At 38.8% G+C, this 25896-nt stretch overlaps 2 protein-coding genes and 1 pseudogene across 4 annotated transcripts in view; 1 reads left to right on the plus strand and 2 right to left on the minus strand.

The window, feature by feature from the left end:
• The window catches only part of SLC12A6 (solute carrier family 12 member 6), an 88668-nt gene extending 67115 nt beyond the window's left edge, over positions 1-21553 (minus strand). For 2 of the 3 annotated variants that reach the window (XM_054565628.1, XM_054565629.1), the window contains exon 1: positions 19951-21553. In XM_054565628.1, coding sequence (XP_054421603.1) covers positions 19951-20221 — 271 coding nt within the window. In that variant the 5' untranslated portion in view covers positions 20222-21553. The remainder of the gene's footprint in view (positions 1-19950) is intronic. The other variant, XM_054565627.1, reaches the window with a different exon arrangement.
• LOC129064388 (FK506-binding protein-like) lies at positions 16338-17464 on the plus strand (annotated as a pseudogene).
• A 2962-nt stretch (positions 21554-24515) lies between the features above and the next one.
• NOP10 (NOP10 ribonucleoprotein) lies at positions 24516-25651 on the minus strand. The gene is made up of 2 exons (XM_054565159.1): positions 25525-25651; positions 24516-25227 (listed from the first exon to the last, which is right to left on the minus strand). Exons 1-2 carry the CDS (start codon positions 25576-25578, stop codon positions 25087-25089), a joined length of 195 nt encoding a protein of 64 aa, XP_054421134.1. The 5' UTR covers positions 25579-25651; the 3' UTR covers positions 24516-25086.
• Positions 25652-25896: the final 245 nt, after the last annotated feature.

A 25896-nucleotide genomic window follows, 5' to 3' on the forward strand; every position in this document is an offset into this window, starting at 1 on the left:
CTCCTCCCCATGGTTCTAAGGGGTAGCCAAGGTTGAGAATTACTACTGTATGGGAAAGAGAAATGTTAAGCCTGTTAAGTCTTTGTAACTATTTTCATTGCCTTTTTTTTTTTTTTTTTTTTTTTTTTTTTGGAGACGGATGGAGGGAGAGAGGAAAGGAGAGACAGGAACATCAATGCAACAAAGAATCATTGATTGGTTACCTCCCTTCATGCCTGGACTGGGGACTGAACCTACAACCTAGGTATATGCCCTGACCGGGAATCCAACCCATACCTCATCGGTTGCCGGAAGACATTCCAACCAAGTGAGCTATACTGGCCAGGGACGTAACTACTTTAATCATTGAAAGGAACTAACAGGTGTGGTGGTACCCTGGGTGATTCTTCCATACTTACAACTCAGATAGCCAGATAGCTATTCTACTAATTTATTCAAAGGAACTTAAAACACTACCAAATTGTCAAAGATTTCAAGAATTTGGGTTTCAAATTTTTGAACACTTTAGAGCCACTGAGTATTTCCAATAGGATCTTGCCTTTCATATTTATCTTATAAAGAGGTAAATTGTGGATAATCTGTAGTTGATGGACAGAAACACTGACTTGCGTTTATGATTCTGTGTACAGCTTGAGCATATAAGCATATGTACAATTATATACTGTCATCTCTCCCCTCTAAAAGGTTCCCCAAAGTAAACAAGTAGGAAGGTAACAAATTCCTGTTAATCTACAATAATTTTTTTTAATCAACTTGATGCTTTGGTACCATAGTGGTTAGCAATTTTAAAATAGTTTTCTCCTAGAGTGTACTACAGGTAAAAGGTGCAGGGGCATTTAAAAAAAATTGAAGTAGTACAGAAAAACTTGGGGGTAAAGTGGTAAAAGCTGAGGTAAGTGAGTGCTGTATGTATATAGGGAGTGATTATATAGAGTGAGTGGGATGTAAGAAATAATTATTTTAAACCCTGGCTGGTGTGGCTCAGGGGACTGAGCCCTGGCCTGCAAACTGCAATGTTGCAGGCCAGGTCCCAGTTGAGGGTGTGTGATAAGCAACGGATCAATGTTTCTCTTACACCTGCCTCTCCTCCCACCCCCACCCTTCCCTTCTCTCTAAAAATAATATTTTTTTTTTTAAAGAAATAGGCCCTGCCTGGTGTGGCTCAGTGGACTGAGTGCCAGCCTGCAAACCAAAGGGTCTGTGGTTCGATTCCCAGTCAGGGCACATGCCTGGGTTGCAGGCCAGGTCCCCAGTGGGAGACGCGGGAGAGGCAACCAATAGATGCACCTCCCACACATTGATGTTTCACTCCCTCTCTTTCTTCCTCCCTTCCCCTCTCTCTAAAAATAAATAAAATCTTTTTAAAAAGTTATTTTGAGTACAATTAACTACCACAATGAGGTACCACTACACATCTACCATGATGGCTAAAATTGGTAAGATTGACAACACCAAATCTGGCGAGAATGTGGAACAAAAGGAACTTACTATACACTGTTACTGGGGTATAAATTGGTTCATCCACTTTGAAAAAGGGTCTGATACTTTTCCCTATAACCCTAGGTATTCACCCCCAAAATAAAAACATATTCCCACAAAAGGACTTGTACAAAAATGTTCATAGCAGTTTATTACTAACAGCCAACAGCTGGAAACAACCCAGGTGTACATCCACAGGAGAATGGATAAACTATGATATATGCATACAAAGAATTACTATTCAGCTCTAAAAAAGGAATGACTAATGATACATGCAACAGTATGAATCAAACTGAAAAACATTATATGCTGTGAAAGAAGCCTTAAACAAAAGAGTACACAATATTAGAGTCCACTGATATGACAAAACTAATCTATGTACAAAAAACCCAGGATAATGGCTGCCTACGGGGAGACAAAGGTAATTAAATGAGGGCATGAGAGAACTTCCCGAGTGATGGTACTATTCTACATATTGACAGAGTTTAGAGTTCCACACATGTATGAATTTGTCAAAACTTAGCCAATGTTCACTTAAAACATGTGTATTTCAATGTATAAAAAGTTTCCCTTAAAAGAAAAAAATCTGCAAATACTGAATTCTAATTAATAATGCGCATTTTGAAGGACTTGGGAGAAGTGAACTGATGCCTGCAATTTACCTTGAAATGCACAAAAAAGGTGACAGATAGATATGTGATAGGACAAGTAGAATAAACTGTTAATCAGACGCTGGGTGGCAGATACATAGGTATTTACTATAAAAGTCTTTAAACTTTCTATATATTTGAAAATTTTCCTAATAAAACATTGAAAAAATACAATGAACTGATACCATTATGAAAATGAATAGGCAAGTCACAGACTGGGAGAAAATATCCAAAGGACTTGTATCTAGAACATATAGAAAATTGACTTACAACTCAATAATAAAAAGACAACTCAATACAAAATGGGCAACAGATTTAAACAGACAATTCACAAAGGAAGTTTCACAAATGGCTGGTAAACACTTGAGAAAGTGCCCAGCATTGCCCTGACTGGCATGGCTCAGTTGGCTGGGCATCATCCTGCAAACCAGAAGGTCACCTGTTTGATTCTTCGTTGGGGCACATGCCTAAGTTGCAGGCCAGGCACCCGTTTGGGGTAAACACTTGAGAAAGGGCCCAGCATCGCCCTGACTGGCATGGCTCAGTTGGCTGGGCATCATCCTGCAAACCGGAAGGTCACCTGTTTGATTCTTAGTTGGGGCACATGCCTAAGTTGCAGGCCAGGCCCCCGTTTGGGGGCCTGTGTGGGGTAGCTGATTGATCTTTCTCTTTCTCCCTCCCTTCCCCTCTCTCTAAAAAATAAATAAATAAAACCTTAAATAAAAACACGAAAAAGTGCCCAACATTATTGGCCGTTAAGGAAATACCCATTAAAATCACAATTAAAACTCCTGGCAAGGATGTAGAGCAATGTTGATGGCAATGTAAAACAGTACAATCACTTTGGAAAAAGTTCTAGCAGTTTTTAATAAATTTAAATATACATCTACCCTATGACCCACCAATTCCTCTTCTAGGTATTTACCCAAGAGAAATAAAAGCATATGTTCATAAAGAAATTTGAACAAGAATGTTTATAGCAGCTTTACTCGTAATAGACCAATAGGAAACAGCCCAGGTCTCTGTCAACAGGATAAAGAATCTGTAGTATGTTCAGATTGAGTCTATTGAGTAATACACTATTACTCAATAATAAACAGAAACAAACTACTGATAACATTCAACAACATGGATGAATCTAAAAAACAATATGTTACATATTATTACATACATATTGAAGTGTTTGGGGGTGAAACACAATGAAGTCTGTAACTTTGAAATGCTTCAAAAATAGATGAATCAATGTAAGGGATAAAATATGTACTAAATCAAATGTAGTAAAATGTTAATTGTAGCATCTGGAGGACAAGAATATGGGTGTTCACTATACAATTCTTACACTTTTCTGTGTTTGAAAATTTTCATAATAAAATGTTGGAAAAAAAGTGAACTGAAATCTACAGATATTAGGATCTAAGTATAAAGCACATCACTTACGGGTCAAATTCTGTTTAACATAAAATTAGGCAGTTGCATAAATGCTTTTCCAGTATTTTGATTTTAAAGTGTTGAATGTTATTTGAAAATAGAGTCATGAAATAGGTTTGAAATGTTCACATTTTTAAAAAATTTATAATTTTCTCTTTTAGAGAGAGGAAGGTAGAGAGTGAAACATCAATTTGTTGTTCACTGGTTTTTCTTTTTTTATTGATTTTTAAAGAGAAGGGAAGGAAGCGGGGTTGGGGGGAGAGAAAGAGAGAGAAAGAAACATCAATCAGTTCTTCCTCATATGCATCCAACTGGGGACTGAACCTGTCATCTAGAATCTAGGCATATGCTCTAAATGGGAATAGAACCAGCAACCTTTCAGTCGACAAGACAATGCTCCAACCAACTGAGCCACACAAGCCAGGGCCATTGATTACTTCTTGGACATACCCTCACTGGGGATCAAACCTGCACACCTTGGCGTATTGGGATGATGCTCTAACCAACTGAGCTATCTGGCCAGGGCCTGGTATTTTTAAGTAGTAAGATATAGGCCAGGCTAGAATAAAAGGACTTTTATAATGACATTATAATGACATTAATGACATTAAGTTATTTTAATAACATATTAAATATATAAGTATATTAATATATAATATATAAAATACATTAAACTTATTTTAAATTACTTTTAGTAAACACTTTTTTTGTGACTATGTCTTTTTTTTAAAAAAGATTGTATTTACTTATTTTTAGAGAGATGGGAAGGGACAGAGAAAGAGAGGGTGACAAACGGTGATGTGCAAGAGATATATCAACGCCAACTAGGGACCTGGCCTGCAGCCCAGGAATGTGCTCTGACTGGGAATCGAACCAGCAACTTTTTGGTTCACAGGCCAGCGCTCAATTCACTGAACCACACCAGCCAGGCCTGTTTTGTTTTCTTTTTTCAAGGCCATCCTTGAGCAGAATGGGTCTACTTTGGGTAACATTTTCGAAGTACAATTTATTATACTACATTACCCAATTATGTATTTTTAATCACAGCTAACAACTCATAATAACCAGCGTTTTGTTTTATTTAACCCATCTATTAAATAAACAAAGACCAGTTAAGTTTAGTGAAAAGACTGAAATGAGGGAAAGTCAATGGAAAATTATTTTCAACACAAGGATTTTCGATCAGGTTATAATACACTGTTACACCGTAATATGAAAAATCAATTAACTTTAGAGCAAATCATGTACTTACTCTGGAGAACTATATTATACAAAAACTATATAAATAATCTAGAACCACACAATCTCATTGCTGAAATGATTCTGAAAAAGAATCTAGTAATTCCATGCTAAAACATATCTGTGATGCAAGAAGTGTGCAGTAAGCAAAATCCCTGAAATTCAAAAGCCACATACATTTTGAATACATGAATTTTATCAAATGTCATTCTGTTCATTTTTGAGAGCATCTTGTAGATATGATGTTGGTTTTAGAGACATGTTATATAACTTTTTTTAAATAAAAAATGCAATACTTGCATGCTATTAAAAAGCTGGAAACGTAAAATAGAACAGACTACATTTCATGAGCACACACAATGTAGACTTAATTCATCTCAACTGTCTACATCCTTTCACAGAATTCTCTCAAGCTCTCTCTCACACACATATCGTAAGACAAAGTTTTATGCAAGTACCATAAGTGTTCTTGTGGACAGGCACACACGTACACACAAGTTTAGTGGGAGTGCTGAGCAAAGAACAATGCATTTGATTTGGAAACAGATTCAAATCTTATGACCCTCTCCTAAACTCCTATAGTTTGAAGATACCATTCAGAGAGCTTTATTCACTTTTGAGATCTAGCCACCCTTAATTTTTAAAATTATAACCAGTAATATTAAGTTTGTGCTTGTAGTATTTGCTTTATTAGAAATAGTAAAGAAAGTGAAATCTACTTCCAACCAGTTGCTTCTAATGTAGTAAGTTATTATTTCAAAATATTTAGGGTGGATATTCTTACTGAATTGTTGCAACCACTAGCCAGCAACTAAATACAAGTAGAAACTAACTACATTATAATTTATTTTTTTAATCAAGATAAATTTATAAATAACTTTTAGCTACAAAGGTTAATCATGTTTTATCCTCATTGCAAAATATTCATATTCTTTATTCTACATATCTTTATAACAATCAATCTGTAATACTTCACCCTATCCAGAGAGATGTGTTTGAGAGGTAAAAGGTCTGAATTTCTTTAAAATATTAACTTCAGATATGGAGTTGTATGAAGAGAAGAAAGAGATCATACGCACTAGAACAAAGATTCTTAAGAAAATTATCAGACTTGCATGAAAGACTAACACAGTCCCCCACTCCCATCAAGATACTCATGCTTCAAAGGGCCACTGGTAGGGAAACACTACCTCACACCCCTTTGAATGTGGTATCATTCAGGTGAAGCAAACATGAAAGGCTGCGAACCATTACTTTAGAACAGTGCTTTGCAAATTATTTCTGGTAAAGGAGTACTTTTCTTTAAGTTTCTAACTCAGTGTGGGCTAAAAATTTTGTAAAAAATAAAAGTTAATTACTAGAAAATGAAATAAAATATACAAAACCTAAGTTTCAATTTTTATTATTAGGTTCAACTGACATAAAACTGCTCTATCCAACTGTTGTACAAGTTCCTTAAAAATGCTTAGTTTCTGAGCTTATCACCTTACAGACAGCTACATAAACAGCTCATGGACCAGCATCGTCTCTATAGTATACTCTGAATAGCTCTGTGTTAGAAAATGTTGTAAACATTTTACTGAAAGAGAATGGGCAGTTCACTATTTGAATTTAGAACCACAAGTGAATCCTGAGATATAAACTGATTTTCATTCTTAAGTAAAAGATGTAAATACATTTTCCTTATTTACCATATTCAGCAATCCCTTCTCCCTCAAATACTACAATAGTAAATATTAGTTTAAAATATGAAAATGTTCACAAATTCTAAATTTCACCTTAATATGTAGACAATTATAGACAGAATTAAATGAATGAATCATTTGGGTGAGGACCAGCTACCATGGATAACTTAAAAAAATGTTTTTTAATTTTATTTATTTATTTTTAGAGAGAGGGGAAGAGAAGGAGAGAGGGAGAGAAACATCATGTGTGGTTGCCTCTCATGCACCCCTTACTGAGGATCTGGCCTACAACCTAGGCATTTGCCTTGACAAGGAATTGAACCAGCGATCCTTTGGTTCATAGGCTGGTACTCAATCCACTGAGGTACACCAAGTGAGGAAACAGTACCTCACACTCCCTTGAATCATTCAGGTGAAGCTTAAAACTTTTAAATGCAAAATTATATAAGACTGCCTATGAAAATGGATTTTTATAAAATGCCATCAGTGATGAAAATAGTAGAATGTATTTGGGGGTTAACAACCGAAAAATACTGTTGATAAAAATTTAAAAAATACACATTACTTTCTGATGGATTCATAATATTGTAAAGAAGACAAAAAGTTCTCCAAACCAAACATCAGGAAAATCTCACACTTTACTGAGGCTGAAGAAATTATACATTTATTCAATATATATTTGAGTGCCCACTGTATGCCCTGAAAGAGGAATGGAAAGCAGAATAAGACACTGTTCCTACTCACAAGGAACTTGTGGTCTTCTTATCCAATTAAGGATATAATAAAAGGCAACATGAAACTAGGACTATACCTACAGTACGGTATAAGTATAGAAGAACCTTGAGAGCACAGCATACTATCACCTTGACCTAAAGTTGTGAGTCTTCACCAGAGGAAAGCATGTAGGATGGCTGATGTATAGCCACCTCAATTTGATAGCTAGGTCAGCCATGTTGGCTGCTGACCCAAATACAAAGAAGGCATTACCCAAAGCGGCTGAGTACTCAGAGCCCTCAGTTTCCACTGTTACCTGTTTTTCACTATATTGTTACTCCCTACATAAGGCTGCCCATCTCTTTCATTAGTCTAATGTCATGATAGTCCAGGTATGATAGAACCCAAGAATCACCAACCAAAAAGGTAGCACTGACAGCTATTTCATTTCTGATGTGTGCATTTCATTCTTTTATTATGAAATACTTGCAAGATGGGCTTCTAGTCACCCCTATAAACAGTGTATAGAAAATAAAACTGATATTAAGCAACATTGTCAAAACTTAGGACATAATTCTAAAAAAGAGAACTAAAAACACAATTCAAGACAAAATGTCCTGGTTAATTTTTACCTCATAGAAAATGTGTCTTTATAAGGTATTACTTCCTCCCTCCCTTATAACAAAACTCCATCTTAAAATAGATCTATTGAGCCCCGACTGGTGTGGCTTAGTGGGTTGGGTGTCTGTCCTCCTGCAAACCAAAAGGTCACCAGTTCGATTCTTTGTGAGGGCACACGCCTGGGTTGAGGGCCATGTCCCTGGCTGGGGACGTGCAGCAGTTAACAGATCAATGTTCCTCTGGCACATGGATGTTTTTCTCCCTCTCCTCCTCCCTCCTTTCCCCTCTCTCTAAAAATAAATAAAATTTTTTTGGGGGAAAAAAAGATCTATCGAGACTTGGGTCCTAAAAAGAACATTCATTAACTTTAGCCCTGGCTGGTGTGGCTCAGTGGATTGAGTAATGGCCTGAGAACTGAAAGGTTGCTGGTTCGATTCCCAGTTAGGGCACATGCCTGGGTTGCAGGCCAGGCCCCCAGCTGGGGGTATGCAAGAGGCAACCACACATCAATGTTTCTCTCCCTCTCTTTCTCCCTCCCCTTTCTCTAAAAATAAATAAAATAAATAAATAAAGGGAACTGAGGCTTCAAAAAGTGAACTGAAAAAAATATTCATAGCTTTAGATCAGATGGACTACTGTAACTAACTAAATCAATAACTGTTTAGATAATTCAGCACTACTACACTGCCCTAGGTATTCACACACTACCTGTGTTAAAACCAGCAAAATTTGCACTGTTAGGACAGATTTCCTTTCAGGAACATAGAAAAGTTATTTAGAAAACATGTCATATTATTAACTTCCCCCTGCCACTATTTTTTTATGCCCCCAATGCCAGACAAAATGATTACAAAAATGTATACAGAACATAGAAAATACTTTTCTTTTATGCTTCCTCTACTGTACTGTATAACTGAAGCCTAATTAATATTTCAACAGAGCCAACAACTGTTAGTATAGTAGAGAAAGTGTAATGACAAGAACAATTGTATTAGAATCACTCACACTTGGGTTCAAATCACTGTTTTTCAATGTATTACTCATATGATCTTGGACTACTTAACCATATTAGCTTCAGTTTTCTTATGGATAAGAAATCCCATATTAGTTCAAAAGAAAATAACTTTTTTAGAATGAATAACTATCAAAACTGATTATTTTTCAGGAAAGAATGAACTTCATCTAATAATCAGTTTAATCAAAGAATGGTTTGTATTTCCCATTACTTAAAATTTTATCTGTAAATTTTAATAATTAGCTGGAAAAATTTTTAATAATAAACTGAAAAAATAAATAAAAAAACATAATTTTACATGCATTTTATGATGTAAATTACCCAGCTGTAAAAATATTACTTCTAGGATTTTCTTAAACAGATTTTTTAAAAGATTTTATTTATTTATTTTTAGAGAGAGGGGAAAGGAGGGAGAAAGGGAGAAAACCATCAATGTACGAGAGATACACCAGCCAGGGCTTTTTTTTGTTTGTTTGTTTTTTGAAGCTAGATGCTAATACTCTCGAAATAGAATAAAGATGAATTTCAGTTGGATTTCATTTCTCATAGCTCCACAAATTGAAAAGGTACACGTGTATACAAGGATTTTTAACTATTATCACGTTTCCTTTTTAAAAATAGCAATATGAAATATGAATAGCCTTACCCTAAAGTAAAACCAGACTCAGCTGTTAAAAAATGGAGAAAATTCATGTTCCACTTTGCAGAAAATTAAAGCTATCTACCAAATGGTTTCAACTGTAAACAGATGAATGCTATCAAGTGAGTATTTTGCATGAATTTCTCAATGCAATAATAAAAATGCAAAGCAGAAGTTGCCATTGATTAATTTAGTAAGGAAACCGAAGACTGAAACCCAGCTCTGTGCTAAAATAAGAGAAATTTTAAAAAGAAAAATAAACAAAACCAAAGTTAGGATTAAGACCTAAGCATATCTGTCATTTCCTTATAACTTAATACTGCTTTTCTTTTCTACTTCTGTTGTACTTTTCAACTACAAAAAAACTCAACTTTAGAAGGAAAAAAAAAAGCTTTAGCCCTTAAATTTTTTTCAGTTAATACACCCAAAGTTAACTTCAAAATTTCAGGTTTTGCACAGCATCTCAGATTGATTTATACACAATATTAACTTGATTCTGAAATTTTGTTAACTCTAAATTCCACCAATGACTTAACAGTTTAAAATTCTTCAAAAGTAAAATGCACCTGAATATCAGAAATGTTTAAAATATGACAAATGAACACCTTAGAACTGAGCAAATATGGTAATATTTCCTATTAATCAACTATTGAGCTCCTGCAGTTAAGGTGTTGTGGGTGTGTATGTATTGTATTGGGTTGGGTTGGCCAAAAAGTTTGTTTTGTGCTCACATCTTCATATTTAATTGCTGGGATTCTACAAAATACAACAAAGTACTAATCACAAGGTTTTAATGGGAATATCTTGTTTTCCCATTTACTTATAACACTTCATTAAAATAACACATTGTTTTACACATTCAGAAAATATAGTTTCATAATTCCTATAATATAGCTTTTCAAACTTTCATACTTAAACATATCAGCAAGAACTTAAAACACATACAATTTGAGTTATTCTTTTTTTTTTGGCAAGGTTTCCCCTTTTATTTTTAAATTTTTTATTTATTGATTTTAGAGAGGGAAAGGGGAAAGGGGAGAGAAAGAAAGAGAATAATTTGTTGTTCCACTTATTTATGCATTCATTGGTTACTTCTTGTATGTGCTCAGACTGGAGATAGAACCCGCAACCTTGACATATTGGGATGACACTAACCAAGGGACCTACCTGGCCAGGGCTAGACAATTTGCATTATTCTGAATCAACAAGCCCACCAGGTACAGCTGTGCAGACAGAGTTAGGCCAAACAGGCAGGGGGCTGCAGGCTGTGGACTGAGATGCAGTTTGCCTTCTCCAGTGAAGCTTGGAAGGGGTGCCGTTTTAGAATTTGCACAAAGGTCTTGTTAGTCCACAAGTATTTATTAGGCAGAGGGGCTAAAAAGAGAGTCCGCTATCCAAAAGTTTACAGCATAATATGATTCTCATAGGCCATTACAAATTGCCTTAAAAGTCAGCATTAGAAACATTTCCCCTTATTCTAACAGCTTTAAAATGGGAAATCATGACTTTTATGAGGTTCACAGGTCCCCAAGGATGTCTCCTTCTTCTTTTCTATTCCAGTACAGGTAATATCAAAACAAAGCTTATGAGAATCTGGAATTAAGATACATGCCACTGCAAGGAAAAAAAATGAAGCGCCTAGTAGGAAAAATTAGTTAGGACATACAAGAAACCACTAAGGATAAAAGACAAGTAGTTGAAGCAATCACTGATATTTAATTGAATTATCTAGAGCATTTTATGACAGACTTCTATAAAATGAGCCCTTTCTATTAAAGCACCTTAATGCAGTTCAACCTTTTAAAAGTTTTTTATTACAGATATTTTCAAATATACATTAAAGCATAGAGAACAGTCAAAGGCATCTTCACGTACCTCTGACTCCAATTCAACAAATTATAAATGTTTGTCAATCCTGTTTTGTCTATCTCTCCTCAACTTTTTTGGGGGGAGACGGGGAGTACATTTCATTTCATCTATAAATACTTCTCTGGTAAGCAATTAAACAGACATGATGAAGATAATGGGCCAGATATAGAAGGTCTCCAGGACAGAACGCCTCAGGTGCCTAGCAACCCGACAAACTGAGGAAACAAGGACCTCGGCCCCCTAGGTAACCTTTCCTCCCCTAACACTTTGCTGGTTATATGGTTTAGAACCCCTCACTTTTCATATCACTGGTTATGCAGTTGGGACCCTCCCCTGACCTTTCCCTTTCTGACACGTGGCTAGTCATGTGATGGACACCCCCTCCCTTAGAGAAGGAAGAAGCAGCTAAAGAGTGGCCTCACTTAACTCCCTTAGGAGTCCTTACATGCACAACCACTCTTAAGCATAAAGCCCCCAGGATAGTAAGGTTCTGGCCCACATCACATACATCTAGGCCTCAGTTGTGTTTCAGCCCCAGGCCCAGAAAAACAGCAAAACCAGACAAGCCACACAACAGCTAACCTCAGGAACAGCTGCACTGACCAACGACCCCCTGCCCTGGCGCCGACCAATCAGTGGAGACCACAACCCTGAAAGGATACGCCCAGAAAGCCGGTGAATACTCTATTGAGATCCTCCGCCTGGGAACTCCCCTAAGATCCTGGCCCTTAAAAGCGCCTTAGGATGCAGGAGCCCGCACTGGAGTACACCGCCCCCCTCTGCCACCCCACCCTTACCTTTCTTTCCCCCCTCTTCTTCCCCTCACCCAAGTGCCTTACCATTACCTTCCCCTCTCCTAAGCTCCTTCTTTTGCCTCTGTAACTTGTTTCCTGGCCAATTTCTTCTACAGCTCACTTCTTCTATCTCTTTGACTTTCCTTTTCCCCCCTAAAGATTATTTATTTATTTTTAGAGAGGAAAAGGGAGGGAGAAAGAGAGGGTGAGAAACATCAATGTATGGCTACCTCTCACGTACCCTCTACCGGGTACCTGGCCCCAAACCAGGCATGTGCCCTAGATCTGGAATTGAACTGGCGACCCCTTGGTTCGCAGGCCGGCACTCAATCCACTGAGCAACACCAGGCAGGGCTCTGTGACTTTTTAAAAAAACATTCTCTTACAGTTTGACTCTTTCCTCTGAAGTCTTTCTCAGCCAGAACTAAAGTATGGAAGTTGCTGAACCAAGGTCTGGTCTGATTCCACCCACTGGTCTAGCACCTGGTGCGATTTTCACCACAGCCAACATTTCAATATGAAACTCCATAGATAAAGGATTTACATTACCACAAAGTCATAAATATATGTAAGAAAATTCACAATAATTGCTTAATATCATTTAATACCAAATACAGGGTCACATTTCCCTGATTATCTCGAAGTGTCTTTTTACAGTTGTTTTGTTCACATGAGGATCCAAAGTTCACACATTGCATTTGATTGATAGTCTTTATCTGTAATAGTTTTCCTCCCTTGTCATAACTCTTCCTCTAGTCCATGACTTTTATTTGTTGAAGGATCTAGTTATTTAATAAAATTTCCCATATTCTGGGTCTGGCCAATTGTTTCTTAGGATAGAAAATAGCATATTTATAAAGTTTAACCATTAGCTATGGAATATGAAGACAAGGGGAAAAAGCTCTGGTTTATAACCAAAATATTTCAGACAAGCGATACTGAAAACCTTTAAAATAGATCTATCAGAGAATGCTATTAGGTGAGCTAGGAAGGTACCAAATCCATGTATTTTTATAAAACTATCCATCTTACTACATTATATAATTTTCTGCCTCACTATTAGAGTGCCAATGTGAAAAGGATAGTATTCAATAACCACGATATTAAAAGTATATTTAAAAGAAGGGTAATGATTACCTGCGATTGGCAATACAATGTTATTCCCTTATTTTGGTTTGAGGCAAAAACTGTAAGGTTTTTGAAAAGTATAAAAAAAGTGTTTTGGTACTTTGAAACATGTTCTTATGGAAAAAAATAGCTTTGAAGTTTCTTAATCAAACATTCTTCTTATTAAACCCTAACATGAGAAACTGATGAGACCTATTGATAATACAGAATTGGTGGATCAGCCAAGTAGGCCAAATGTCCATGCATAATGTAATGATTCCAAGCACAGATTAACATTTTGTAAGATACACTGACATTTAAGGAAAATCCTGCTGTGCTTTATCAACTTGGTGAAATTCTGTTCACCCTTCAAAGCCCAGCTCAGGAGATAAAGTTTTCAGCATGCATGTAGCATTAATCACTTTTTCCTTTTGAGCTGTGGTCTTCAACCACCGCTTTGAGAAGAAGCTGAAGAGCTTTTAAACACTACTGATGCAATTAAATCAGAATCCCTGGCAATGGGGCAGAGGTAATTTTTTTTTTTTAAAGATCACCAGATCATTTCAATATATAGCCAGATGAAGTATCACTGCTTTAGTAGCTACATATCATTTGCCTTTCTCACAGTATATTTTTAATTTTTTGTTTATATGTATTTTTTTTTAATTATAGATCTTCAACTCAACGTGTATTTATTGAGTACAAGTTATGTGACATGACCATTATTCCAGGTGCTGAAAATACAGAAACAGTGTTGTGTCCCTGTTCTCAAGAGAACTTTACAGCCTAATTGAAAAAGATAATATGTAAACAAAACAAAAATTAAGTGAAATAGGTGCTGCTACAGTAATAGTCTATATAAGAGATGCAGGGAAATAAAGAACTAATCTATTCTATCCGGTATGGGGATGAATCAGAAAAGGTGACTCCTTGAAGGAGGGACATACCTTAATTGTTTTTGCATTTCTACCACCTAACATTCACCGCTCCCTAAAGTCTTGGTAACAGTGAGTCTCAAAGTTGGTATACATAGAGTTCCTTGATTCAACTGTCTTTTACTTTTTCTCCATTTCCGAAATCCACTCTCCAGCCTGCACAGCATTATCATGTTAACACTGGAACTGCCCCTCCTCTGAAGCCACTAACTTCAATATCAAACTGACTTCAGTCTTTAATGCTTCTACAGCTTTCAAAACTTAACCTCACCAATTCCTCCAGTCTGTTAGCGTCTCCATTTTATCTCAGTTCATCATTCTCATTTGCTACATCTTTCTATTGTATTATTCTAAAATGTGCCGTTTTCCTCTATTTTTTGTATTTTATTATATACTTCTATTGTTGCCTTTATCATAGAGCATTATAATATATATGAAAATGTGTTTCCTTTCTCTATTAGATCAAAACTTTCCTGAGAACAGGTAATGGATTCTTTTTATCATTACTGCATCCTTAACACTCAGAACGGGGCCAGACCCATAAGTGCTCAGTAGATGTTTGGTGAAGGAATGAATGCTGTTCTGTCATTTTTACCCCAATGGATGAGCTCTCTAAAGGCTGAAGATATCTCTTACCTGCATATTTACTATAATTCCTACCATAGTAGATTGAAATGTATAAGGCATATAAAAATATGTTCCCTGCTCTTTTTTTGTATTATTTTAACAATCATTTAAGACAATCAAATGGTTATGAGGCGAATATAATCAATGTTCATCCTACTAGAGGCAAAATGATGTAAACAGAAAACACTGGATAGAAGTCAGGAGGCCTGCACTTCAGCCTTGGCTTTGTCACTCTGTGATCTACAAAATAGCCATCTCTCTACGCCTTGGTTTCCTCATTCATTAAAATAAGGTATAATTACAATTTGATTCTTGATTATCTGAGGTTCCCTAACATGCTATGTTTCTTTAAATTTTTTTACTATAAAAATTATACACTCAATATAAAAAAGTTGTACATGTCCTTCTGAATTGTTTAAAGGAAAATTCCTACTCTCCATTCTATTTTCAGAACTCTCCAGAGATCCATTCTCAACAGTTCCTTCTGTGTCTTTAAGATATTCTTCATGCATAAGCAAATACAGTGCTAAGAGTCTTGATTTTATTTACAAACTGGACAGTCCCATAAATTCTAACGGAACCCTGACATAATGAAAGGAGAACAAGTACTGGCTGGGCCAAAAAGTCCATTATGTTTTTCCGTATGATGGCTCTAGTATTGCTTAGTTATCTTTAACTTCATTTGATACAATTTTGTTAGATTGTATTGTCACGGCTGTCATATCAGTGTGCATGAAAAAAAAAACTTATCAAAATTGGTGAATTTTTGTGCAGCCATTTTAATATTGAAGATAGAAAATATGCAGCATTTTTAGCATATTATGCTTTATTATTTCAAGAAAGGTAAAAGTGCAGAAAATGATTTGTACAGTGTAAGAAGAAGGTGCTGTGACTGACAGAATATGTCAAAAGTGGTTTGCAAAGTTTCTTGGTACTACTGACATTTTTGCTAAATAATTCTTTGCTGTGAGGTTGTCTTATGCATTGGAAGATGTTTAGCAGCACTCCTGGCCTCTACCCACTAGAGGCCAATAGTGGGAAATAGCCAACATATTCAACATATCCAAAATCAATAAAGTTATTGGTGAAAAAGAAAAACATGTATTTTATTTTACAGAAAAAAATGTAATGGACTTTTTGGCCAACCCAATAGTTAGACTTTGGTAGCAGAAAGATAATTACTGACTTCCCAAAGACCAACAGTAGAAAAAAATTAAAAAACAGAAATAAGTATTTAGAACTTCCTGTGTGCCTGGGCTGGCTCAATGGATTGAGCAATGGCCTGTGGACTGAAAGGCTGCTGGTTCAATTCCCAGTCAGGACACATACCTGGGTTGAGGGCCAGGTCCCACTTGGGGGTGTGCAAGAGGCAACTTATTGACGTTTCTCTCCCACTCTTTCTCCCTCCTTTCCCCTCTCTCTAAAAATAAAAAACAAACAAAAAAACCACTTCCTTTATTACCCCCACCTTGTGCAATGTACTGTGAGTAAAAGGTATATAAGAAACTTAAGGGGGAAGGGACCAGGCAGCAAAATGGAGACACTACCAATCAATCCAGTTGGAGAGAGAGAGACATCTCTCAACTGCAACAACAATGGGGAATCTCACGAAGAACCTTGATTCAACTATTCAAATTTGGCAGCAGCCCCAAGAGCTTCCTACTGAAGTTCTTGAGCTGAGAATGAGCCCAGGTCCAGCCAGCCAAATTCTAGAGAATGCTCAAGGAACTGAAAAACTGGCTGCTGGACTTGAAGAAAACTCTATTAAATCTCAGTATCAACTAGTGAGATGCCAGAGCCCCTCCAAGCTTCTGATCTCTAGTACTCTCTGGATGGGAGCTTTGTGAAGAAGATCATAATCCGTGGCCATGGCTTGGACAAACCCAATCTGGGCTCCCGCTGCTGGGTACTGGCTTTTGGGTTTCCTTTTGGGTCAGAGTTGTCAGAGGGCTGGACAGAGCTAACTATGGGGTTAGGCCCATGGAGGAAGGAAACCTGGGGGGACTTCATAGAGAAATGTTTGGAGTCCATGTGTCAAGGTGAAGAGGCAGAACTTTAGCTCCCCGGGCACTCTGGACCTCCTGTCTGGCTCACACTCGCTTCCTTCACTCAGGGCCAGGACTCCTGGGAGCTGGAGGTCAGCGAGGAGGAGGCCCTGGCCATGCAAGAACATGCAAGGGGCACAGAATTATTTCGAGCTGGGAACCCTGACGGGGCTGCCCGATGCTATGGAGGGTCTCTTCAGCTGCTGCTGATTTCACCCCGACCTGGCTCTCCGGAACGAACTGTCCTTCATGCCAATCAGGCTGCCTGTCAGTTGCTGCTAGGGCAGCCCCATTTGGCAGCAGAGAGCTGTAACTGGGTGCTTGAGCGAGAACCTGAGCATTTAAAGGCCTTGTACCGAGGGGGCATTGCCCAGGCTGCCCTTGGGAACATGGAAAAAGCAACTCCTGACTTCTAGAAGGTTCTGGCAGTAGACCCAAAAAACCAGGCAGCCCGAGAGGAGCGGGGAAAGGTGATCTTTCAGGGGAAGAAAGAGGATGCAGGGCTGGCTCAGGGTCTCCGCAAGATGTTTGGCTGATTAAAAGTTAAATCTTGCCCTGACTGGCGGGGTCAATTTATTGGAGCGTCATCCTGAATGCCAAAAGTCTGCGGTTGAATCCTGGGTCCAGGTGCACATGGGAAGCAACTATTGATGTTTCTCTCTCACATCAATGCCCTCTCTTTCTCCCCCTTCTTCTTTCTCTAAAATTAATAAACATATTCTCAGGTGAGGATTTAACAAAAAAAAAAGAAAAAAAGAAACTTAGGCTGGTAAGCTTCTCCACATGGAAGGCATGGGGATTGTAGGAAAAGGATCGAGAATCATACCAATATCATAACCACAGAAGGATGCGTAGAGACGGCCAAAAAAAAAAAAAAAAATCACAGAATTCTAAATGTTAAAATAGCCAACACAATTCTGAAACATACTACGAACCTAAAGATAGTCAACTGCAGAAAAGGAAGTAGTTGCTTTTCTATACTAACTCCAGCCCAGAGATAAATGTAGATCGCATGTCCTCAATTTTCTTGACAACAGCCTCCTGTGAAGATCTGCATCTAACAAGGGCACTACAAAGCCAAAGGTGAAATAATTATATTTCTAACCAGTTCCCTTTAATGGTGCGGAAAATATATGACAAGATGATAGTCATTAAGAATTAAGAAAGAAAGGAAAGAAAGGAAAGAAAGAAAGAAAGAAAGAAAGGAAGGAAGGAAGGAAGGAAGGAAGGAAGGAAGGAAGGAAGGAAGGAAGGAAGGAAAGAAAGATAGATCATTACTAAAGTAGAACATTAGTTTCCTGAGAATATGGGGGAAAGTGTGATCCAATGGCTGGACAGTTAAATTCTCTTTCATCTGGTACTAGAGAGTATTTAAATATTAAGGACTGTGTTAGATACAGAGTCAAGTTTTAACTTGTGTACCCACCTAAACAACATAGATTTCACCTAGACATGTCCCCAGTTTTACCCTTATAGTATAAATCAATGCCATTCTGGACTATAAAGAATGCCCACTGGTGAGATAGCAGCCCGGACCAAGGATACTGTTCTGGAAAGCTACCACATTACAGAAACAAGCCCACTTTTTAAAACAAAATACAAATACAATTCCATAACATGTAAGCCAGAAATTTAACAACACTTAACTATAAATTATCTAGTGACAATTACAGCAATAAAAAAAAATTAACACTCTTATAGTCTTTACCTGGTATTTTTTAAAACCTAAATACAGTACAATAAATAACTAAACCTATAATTTAGTGTTAATTTTTGGGAAAAGGCATTACTTTTTATTTCATAATGTAATTTTAACACTGTGGTACACAGTGTAAAGTTAGTCAATTTGAAAATAGTTAAGTCCAGGAACCAACCTACAATATTTTCAATAAATAAATGATTCGTTGAGAATAAGTGAATTCTAGGAGTATAAACTTTACCAAATCTACCTTGTCTCCAGACATTTAAAAATACAAACAGAAATAAGGAACTAAGATCATTCTGGTTTCCTGCACCCTGTAGGTTAGGAGGAACAATATTTCCTGACACTAGAAAATGGCAAGTCAGCCTCGCTTTCACAAGTCAGTGGTTGAAGCTAAGGTTTTCAAATTTGGGTAGAATGTCATTTTCAGAGTCTAAGATTCTTAGAAGAAATTTTCATTACCAGACATACCTATGTTAGTTAGAATACAGAAATAAATATATAAAGAATATAAAACAATATATAAAGCAGTATAGCAGTTCTCAAACTTTAGTCCTAAAAATGTTATGATCCCTACATTCATCTTTCTCTTCCCACTAAATCCAATGAAAACTTCCAAGCTAGCCAACACAAATTGGTTCATGAAGCTAAAAGTCTACAGTAGTCAATCCAAGTCAGAAGTGTATTGTGTGCTGCTTCCTGACTAGAAAGGCTCAATACTCAATACATTCCACTTCAAAGTTCAAAGTGAAAAAATGATGCAGGAATCAAGCCCTAAAAGCCTCTTTAGAATTTCTCTTTTAGACAGAATAGCACACTTGATGTAATCTACCCAGCCTCACCTGGAGTGAGCTTAGCTACCTGAACCACTGTCTCTGTAAAATATAAATTTTTTAAGGCCCTGGCCAGGTAGCTCAGTCAGTTAGAGTGTCATTCCCAAGTCAGTGTACAAGGTTGTGGGTTTGATCCCCAGTCAGGGTACAAGAAGCAACCAATGAATACATAAGTGGAACAATAAATCAGGATTCTCTTTCTAAAATCAATAAATAAAAAAGAATTTTGTGATACAATATTTGAAGTCTTTGTAGGAAAGCCAATAACTAATACATGATCAATAGCTACTCCTTTTAAGTGGCCTTAAAAGCAGACTGTAAAAGTTAAAGCTCCAAAATCTAGCTTAAGTCAAAATATCATCTTTCCTTCTTGCCATATACCTTCCCACATGCCAAATTACTACTGCAGGGAGCCACTATGCTCACCATTATTTCAAATAATCTCAAAAAGAGGTACCTTGGTTCCTGATTTCTGTATAAGAGAAAAAAATCGATTTCCCATTAGACAGCCATCCTTGGTAAATAAACCAGTACTGAAATAGTCCTGACATCTGTGTTTCTACTTACCCTCAGTAACATCCGGGGGGTTAGAAGTCCGGTCACTGGCCGGATCCAATGCCACAGTTGCCAGTGAAGTGGTGGCTCCAGACATCTCACTCATAGGCTCACTACGGCTCGTTTCAGGCACACTCTCCCGGGAGCTAAATCTTACTCGGGAACTGGATCGAGAGCTGAGGTCTGGGCTGGTGTCTGACAAACCTGGAATATCATCTATCTTTGTTGGTGTTACCATGAATCGAACCGAAGCCATCTTGGTGGTGGTTTCTGGAGGATGCATTTTTCTTTTCCTTTATAAGGGCAAAGAAAAAAAGGAAAAACCAGCAAAATCCTTCCTCCTACGCCAGCTGCTTTTGATCGCAAAAATAGAAAACTTAAAAAAAAAATCAATTACCTTGATTTATACCACACAAAGAGCCCCAAATAAGAATCTTTATACTCAGAATTCAAGCAGACTGTCCTAGAAAGTGCACTACCAGTAGCTGAAAAATATTTTTTTAAAAAAGACAAAACGATGCCAATCTCATGTAACTTTGTTCCTTCAGAATGAATAGCTATCTAGCTATGTCTCCTGGTCCAGAGCTGCGGGCTCAGTGCCATGATCTTAGAGAAGGTGAAGCCTTTCTCCCCTTTGCCCCCAGGTTTCGGCAGAGGTAGTTAGTCCTTTATTTGGTAAATGTCCCACGGTTTTTTAGTTGAGCAAAGTGCGCACTGGCCCACCCTTATTATGCAAATAGAGCAGAGATTGCAAAAACGGTGTACACCGGCCACCTGTTGTATATCAGGTGAATACCCCACAGGTCTCGCTGGGAGGAGGTGTGTGTAGAGCCACCCGAGGTTTTTGAGGCCGATAATCCACTTGGGTCTGGTGGGAGAGGTGCGCATGCATAACGGGAAAAATATCCCACACTAGGGCAGAGGAGAATGAGGAGAGAAGGGTAAGCAGAGGAGGATGATGGGGCAGAGCAGATTTATGCCTCCCAGAGGTCTGCGGGGTGGGGGGTGGCCCGCCCGCTCTTTTCGCAGAAAGGTCCCTGGGATCTGAGAAGAGCGGCGAGCAGATCAAGACACCGCTGACTGCAGCTAAGGGTCGTGGCAGGTCGTTGCTAGTCCATCGAGCTCACGGTCCGGGGTTTCTCCTGCGTGTGACAGGACGGATTACCCCTTCGCCGAGAGACGCCTTCTCCCCTACCAGGTCCCTGGCGCAGGTCAGCCCCTCGCCGTTTTCCCAGAAGAGGAGACGGCCTCACAAGCTGAACCTGGCTACGCAGGAGGGGGCGGCAATGAGGGGAGGAGGAGGTCGCCGGCGCGGGATCCCGACGCCAGCTGATGTGGGGTGCGCGCGCAGCTGTTGTTTACAAGCCGGTAACTGTTTCGGAGCCGCAGGGCGTCCAGGAGGGCTTAGGCTGCGAGAGTGCGCCCCCTCCCTGACGAGACACCGGAGTAGCAGTTACGTGACCTCGCCGCTCCCGGACCCCGGTCCTGCGGGCTGTGCCGGAGCCGCTGCAGCCCCTTCCTTCCCTCCTGGCTTATTCCTCATTCGAGGGTAACGGTCCCAAAGAAGCCGGGGAGCGGAGGGCGGAACTGTCCCGCCGGTGCCCGCAGCCCCGCCCAGCCTGTGCCGGGCCGACCGGACGGAGATGCTGGAGCGCATGCGCGAGATAGCTGAAGTCGCAGCAGGGATGCCGGGTGCGGGGCGGAATGTGGGCGCACGACGGGAATTGTAGTTCGGTGTTTGCACATGCGTTTCCAGAGTGCCAGACAAAACAAATCCTTTTCTTTCTTGATACTGTTTTGCGCCTTTCTCACTTTGGAAGCATCTCCGGTACCAGCACTGCCCCTTGCCCTCAAAATTTCAAAACTCTAATAAAGAGGACCTCTGAAAATTCACGATTTTTTTTTTTTAAAAAGCACAACCCTCCCACTACCACACGTCTAGCTTTGACCCTCCATGAATATTTATATAGAGATCTAAAGCATTTTATCAGCGATTTTCAACTGGTGTGCAGCAAACATGCAGTACTTAGTCAGGCGCCCTGACCTTTTTCCCCTTAGATTGTCAAATAAATGACAAAAGCCACCACAATAGCCATCTGGTGTAAATGAATCACAATTATATATATTTTTTGTCAGATTGGCGAAATACGTATTTTTTCATGTGACACAGAATTTTAGTAATTAGTTTACATATACCATGACATGAGAAGGGTGGAAAATCACTGCATGGTATCCTTGAAGTTATGCAGTTACATTTCCCCGCTTCTTCTGTACTTTAAACAAAATGCTGTCTTTCAGAGTATCTACAGCTCTTAAATCATGTGTACATCTATTAAATATGTAGTTTGTCAACTATACTTAATAAAGCTGGAAAAGAATCGCTATCTTCACTTTCAAGTCAGACTGAACTTTCCATTAACAAAAACGTGTTAGACCTGAAGATACTTTCTCTTGACTCCATTCCCAGTATTTTCCCTACTATTGCCACCAGAATATTTTTCTTAGCGTGCTTATTTAATGTACCAATAGAGGTGTTCAATATATTTTGGCTCATCGGTGATTTTTTTTGAGAGTTATTTCCTGTAACTTTGATCAAGACATTTAAATATAACAATATGGACCTTGGCTTGCTGGTGTTCTTGCTGTCTACCCAGGAGGAAATGTTTAAGCATCACCGTTAGCAACAATCAACTGTATTTAAAAACTGAGCCAGGAAATTCTTTATCAAATGACAACCAACTAAAAAGATCCAGGTAACAAAATAAGAAACATCCACTAACAATATAAACCTCAAAGCTAGATGCTTTATAAAACTTGTGCCTATTTATTCTAACTCGAAGAAACAAGAAATATATCTCCCTGAGGGATCAGTGTTTTCTTAGGTAGGCCTGCTGATCATTGAAATCTCAGAGACTTTCCCTTTATAAATTAATACTGGCATTCCTCCTGGCTGGCATGGCTCAGTGGCTTGAGCACTAGCCTGTAAACCAAAAGGTCGCTGGTTCAATTCCCTGCCAGGATACATGCCTGGGTTGTGGTCCCAGTAGGGCAGGGTGTGAGAGGCAACCACACATTGATGGTTCCCTCTCCCTCCCTTCCCCTCTCTAAAAATAAAGTTTTTTTTAAAAAAAAAATACTGGAATTCTACATCCAATTTTGTTTTATACTGCACAGTATTTTCGTTCACGTATGCATACAGGCTACCTAATACCAACATACTAAACCTCCTAAGACGTTTCTGTTTCTGAGCATACCTTGGATGTTAATAGCTAGGGGCTGTCTTAAGAAAAAAAATCCTTGGTATGTTCAGACCAATTTGCCTTTCTCCTCTACTTCAATTCAGAATATTTCCAGGTGAAATTCTTTTCAATTCAGTCTACACAGAACACAGAATGGACTAAAGTTAACCCTGTTTTGGGGGGCGGGGGGTGGATGGGAGAGGGGCAGTAAACTATATAAAGATAGGATTACAGTCAACATTTTTTTAAAAATTGGAAGACTTAATTAACTGACTGGTGCTTAAGAAACTTCTACAGCAGATCTTTTTTCTGGCCACCTGAAGAATTTTTAACATCATTATCTCCTTAATAGAACAGGATAACTCTTTAAAAAAATCTGTCAGATCCATTACTAAGAACCCTGTAAGTGAATGGGTAAGAAATAAAAAATTGCTCAAAAGAAAACAAGTATTTCATTTCTCTATTTCCGTATGTTAAAGTAATTGATCTAAAAATCACACCTTCCATCAACTATGACCCAAGTTTAGAATTTTTTTTCTTCAGCAGTCAACAAATATGCTTAACTTTTCTGCTGGGATGGTCAGACATCAGATTCCAAGAGAAACATATCTACCCCTTTTAAGGCCAGTCTAAATAAATCAAATTTGCTCTGATTTAGGTTACATCTGCTTCTGGAGTCTAGAATTTTGATGTAATAGAAAAATATTGTATAATTAGAACACAATCTCCACAAAACAATTTTTAAATCTGTGGCATTAAGCAAACATTCAAATGCAATGTTAAAAGCCACAAATGAAAAGATTGGGAAATGAGTCAATTAACCTGACAAGGAGAGGTACTGTAGAAAGAAAAGCAAGCTAGCATTTTCTGAATGCCCATATTCAGTACTTTGCCTCATCTTCCCACTAATGCAATTGAATGAAAAATTTATGGTTGCCCCCATGACAGCCACTCAAGTCCTCTGAAATCTCCATTTTTTTGTTGTTGTTAACCCTCAACAGTAGCTTGAAAAATAACAGAATCCCTTCTTGAATCTCTCGTTATGTTATCTTTTAAATTAAGATGCACCTCGTGTTCCACATAGCAGCTGGCTGCCAGCGAGAATACAGTTAGACTGGGACTATTACCAGAGGAGCAGGATATATGCACAGGGGCATTCCTATTCACAACAGTTGGACAACACTGTAGATATATTAAGGTCCACCACTGAACCCAATCAGTTTTAGAATTGAAAGAGAACTTGGAAATAATGAAAGTGGGACTAAATAGGTTAAGTGACTTTCTTAAAAGTTATACAAAGAGGGGAGAATCCTGGTCTCCCAACTCCTAAATCACTGCCTTCGCTTCACAATAGTTATTATTTGTCAAAAAACTCTTCCATTTTGAGTCAAAATGTCATTTCAAGGGTCAAGAAATTACTTATATTATCACAGGAATACTTTTCAGTGAATGCTGACAATTACGTAAAAGTCTTTCTCAACCTTTCCTTTCCTTTCCTTCCCCAACACCCTGTTATCACTGACGGTACAGCACGACTGCTACAACAGCTACTTAATAATTTCTTCTAAGCGTACCCCTTGTTTCTTATCCGTGGGTTATTCTTCCCTTTCATCTCCCTCTTTTTTAAAACCACTCTTTTCTCCCCACAACATGTAAAATGAATGCTTTTTCAAATCATTTTAATAACCTGACAGTGAGTCAAATATGAAAAACAGATTCAAACTTGTTCCCTTTAAAGTGGTGCTAACCATGATCGCCTCGCACGCGCATGATCAAAGATAATGATGACACCGGATTCCAAGAAGCAAGTTTGGGAAGACGGCTTCAAGGCTCACAAATTGAAGAGCTTGGTTTCGGAAAGTCTCAGAGGGTAGCAGGCGGCAGGAAAGACATGAAAGTTAAGGGACCCTCAGAGTACAGGGCGCGGTTGCTGGGTCATCAGCACCTTGAAACGTTTCTTGATGGTGATTCGGTGTCTAGAGTATTTGTCGTCTGGGGAGAACCGAGCAGGATGGGCCGAGCAGGTCTGTTGTCCCATAGGGTCAAACTTCTGTTCGAAAGAGAGAGAGAGGACATAATCTCAGTACAGAAGTGGTGAGAAAACTCAATCACTGGCGTCATAAGGGAGATGGAGGTTGGGACAGGGAGGGGAACGCACGACAAAGGGTAAACAGGGAGGCGGCAGGCGCGAAGGTCAGAATAATCCCACACTCCAGCTTCTGCCGCGCCTGGCCGCTGGGCTGCCTAGTTTCCCCCACCCAGCTAGGCAACTCGGTGGCCGGTCTCAGCCTCTTCTCCCACCGATGTTTCTCGCCATGCCCACTTACAACCTGTTCCCTCTTCTCACCTTCAGGGTATAGACCCGGTCTCCCTGTTCATTGAGGTAATACTGGAGAAACATGATCACGCCCAAACTGGAGGTTCCAACTCCGACTGCCGGTCAGACTTAACGGACCTCACGTGTTTGTCAACTTCCTTCCCGTGTAGCCGGAAGTCCCTCTCAAGGCATGCTGGGAAAAGTAGTCCATTGTAGAGCCTTCTGCAGCTAAGCAGAAGGCGGCGCACTGGTGCAAGGACTTGGCTCAGTTGCAACCAAGTTGCAACCTTGCAGGCCTTGGAGCCAGCTGCAGCCTTGCAGGCGTTTTAAGCCATTTGGAATGTGTCCATTGTGTGCCAGACATTGCTAGACTTTACAGGGGGATAGGGATGGATATGGGTT

This window comes from Pteronotus mesoamericanus, unplaced genomic scaffold (genome assembly GCF_021234165.1).
Source record: "Pteronotus mesoamericanus isolate MK-2021 breed Mesoamerican mustached bat unplaced genomic scaffold, CSHL_Meso_final contig_164, whole genome shotgun sequence".
NCBI lineage: Eukaryota > Metazoa > Chordata > Mammalia > Chiroptera > Mormoopidae > Pteronotus > Pteronotus mesoamericanus.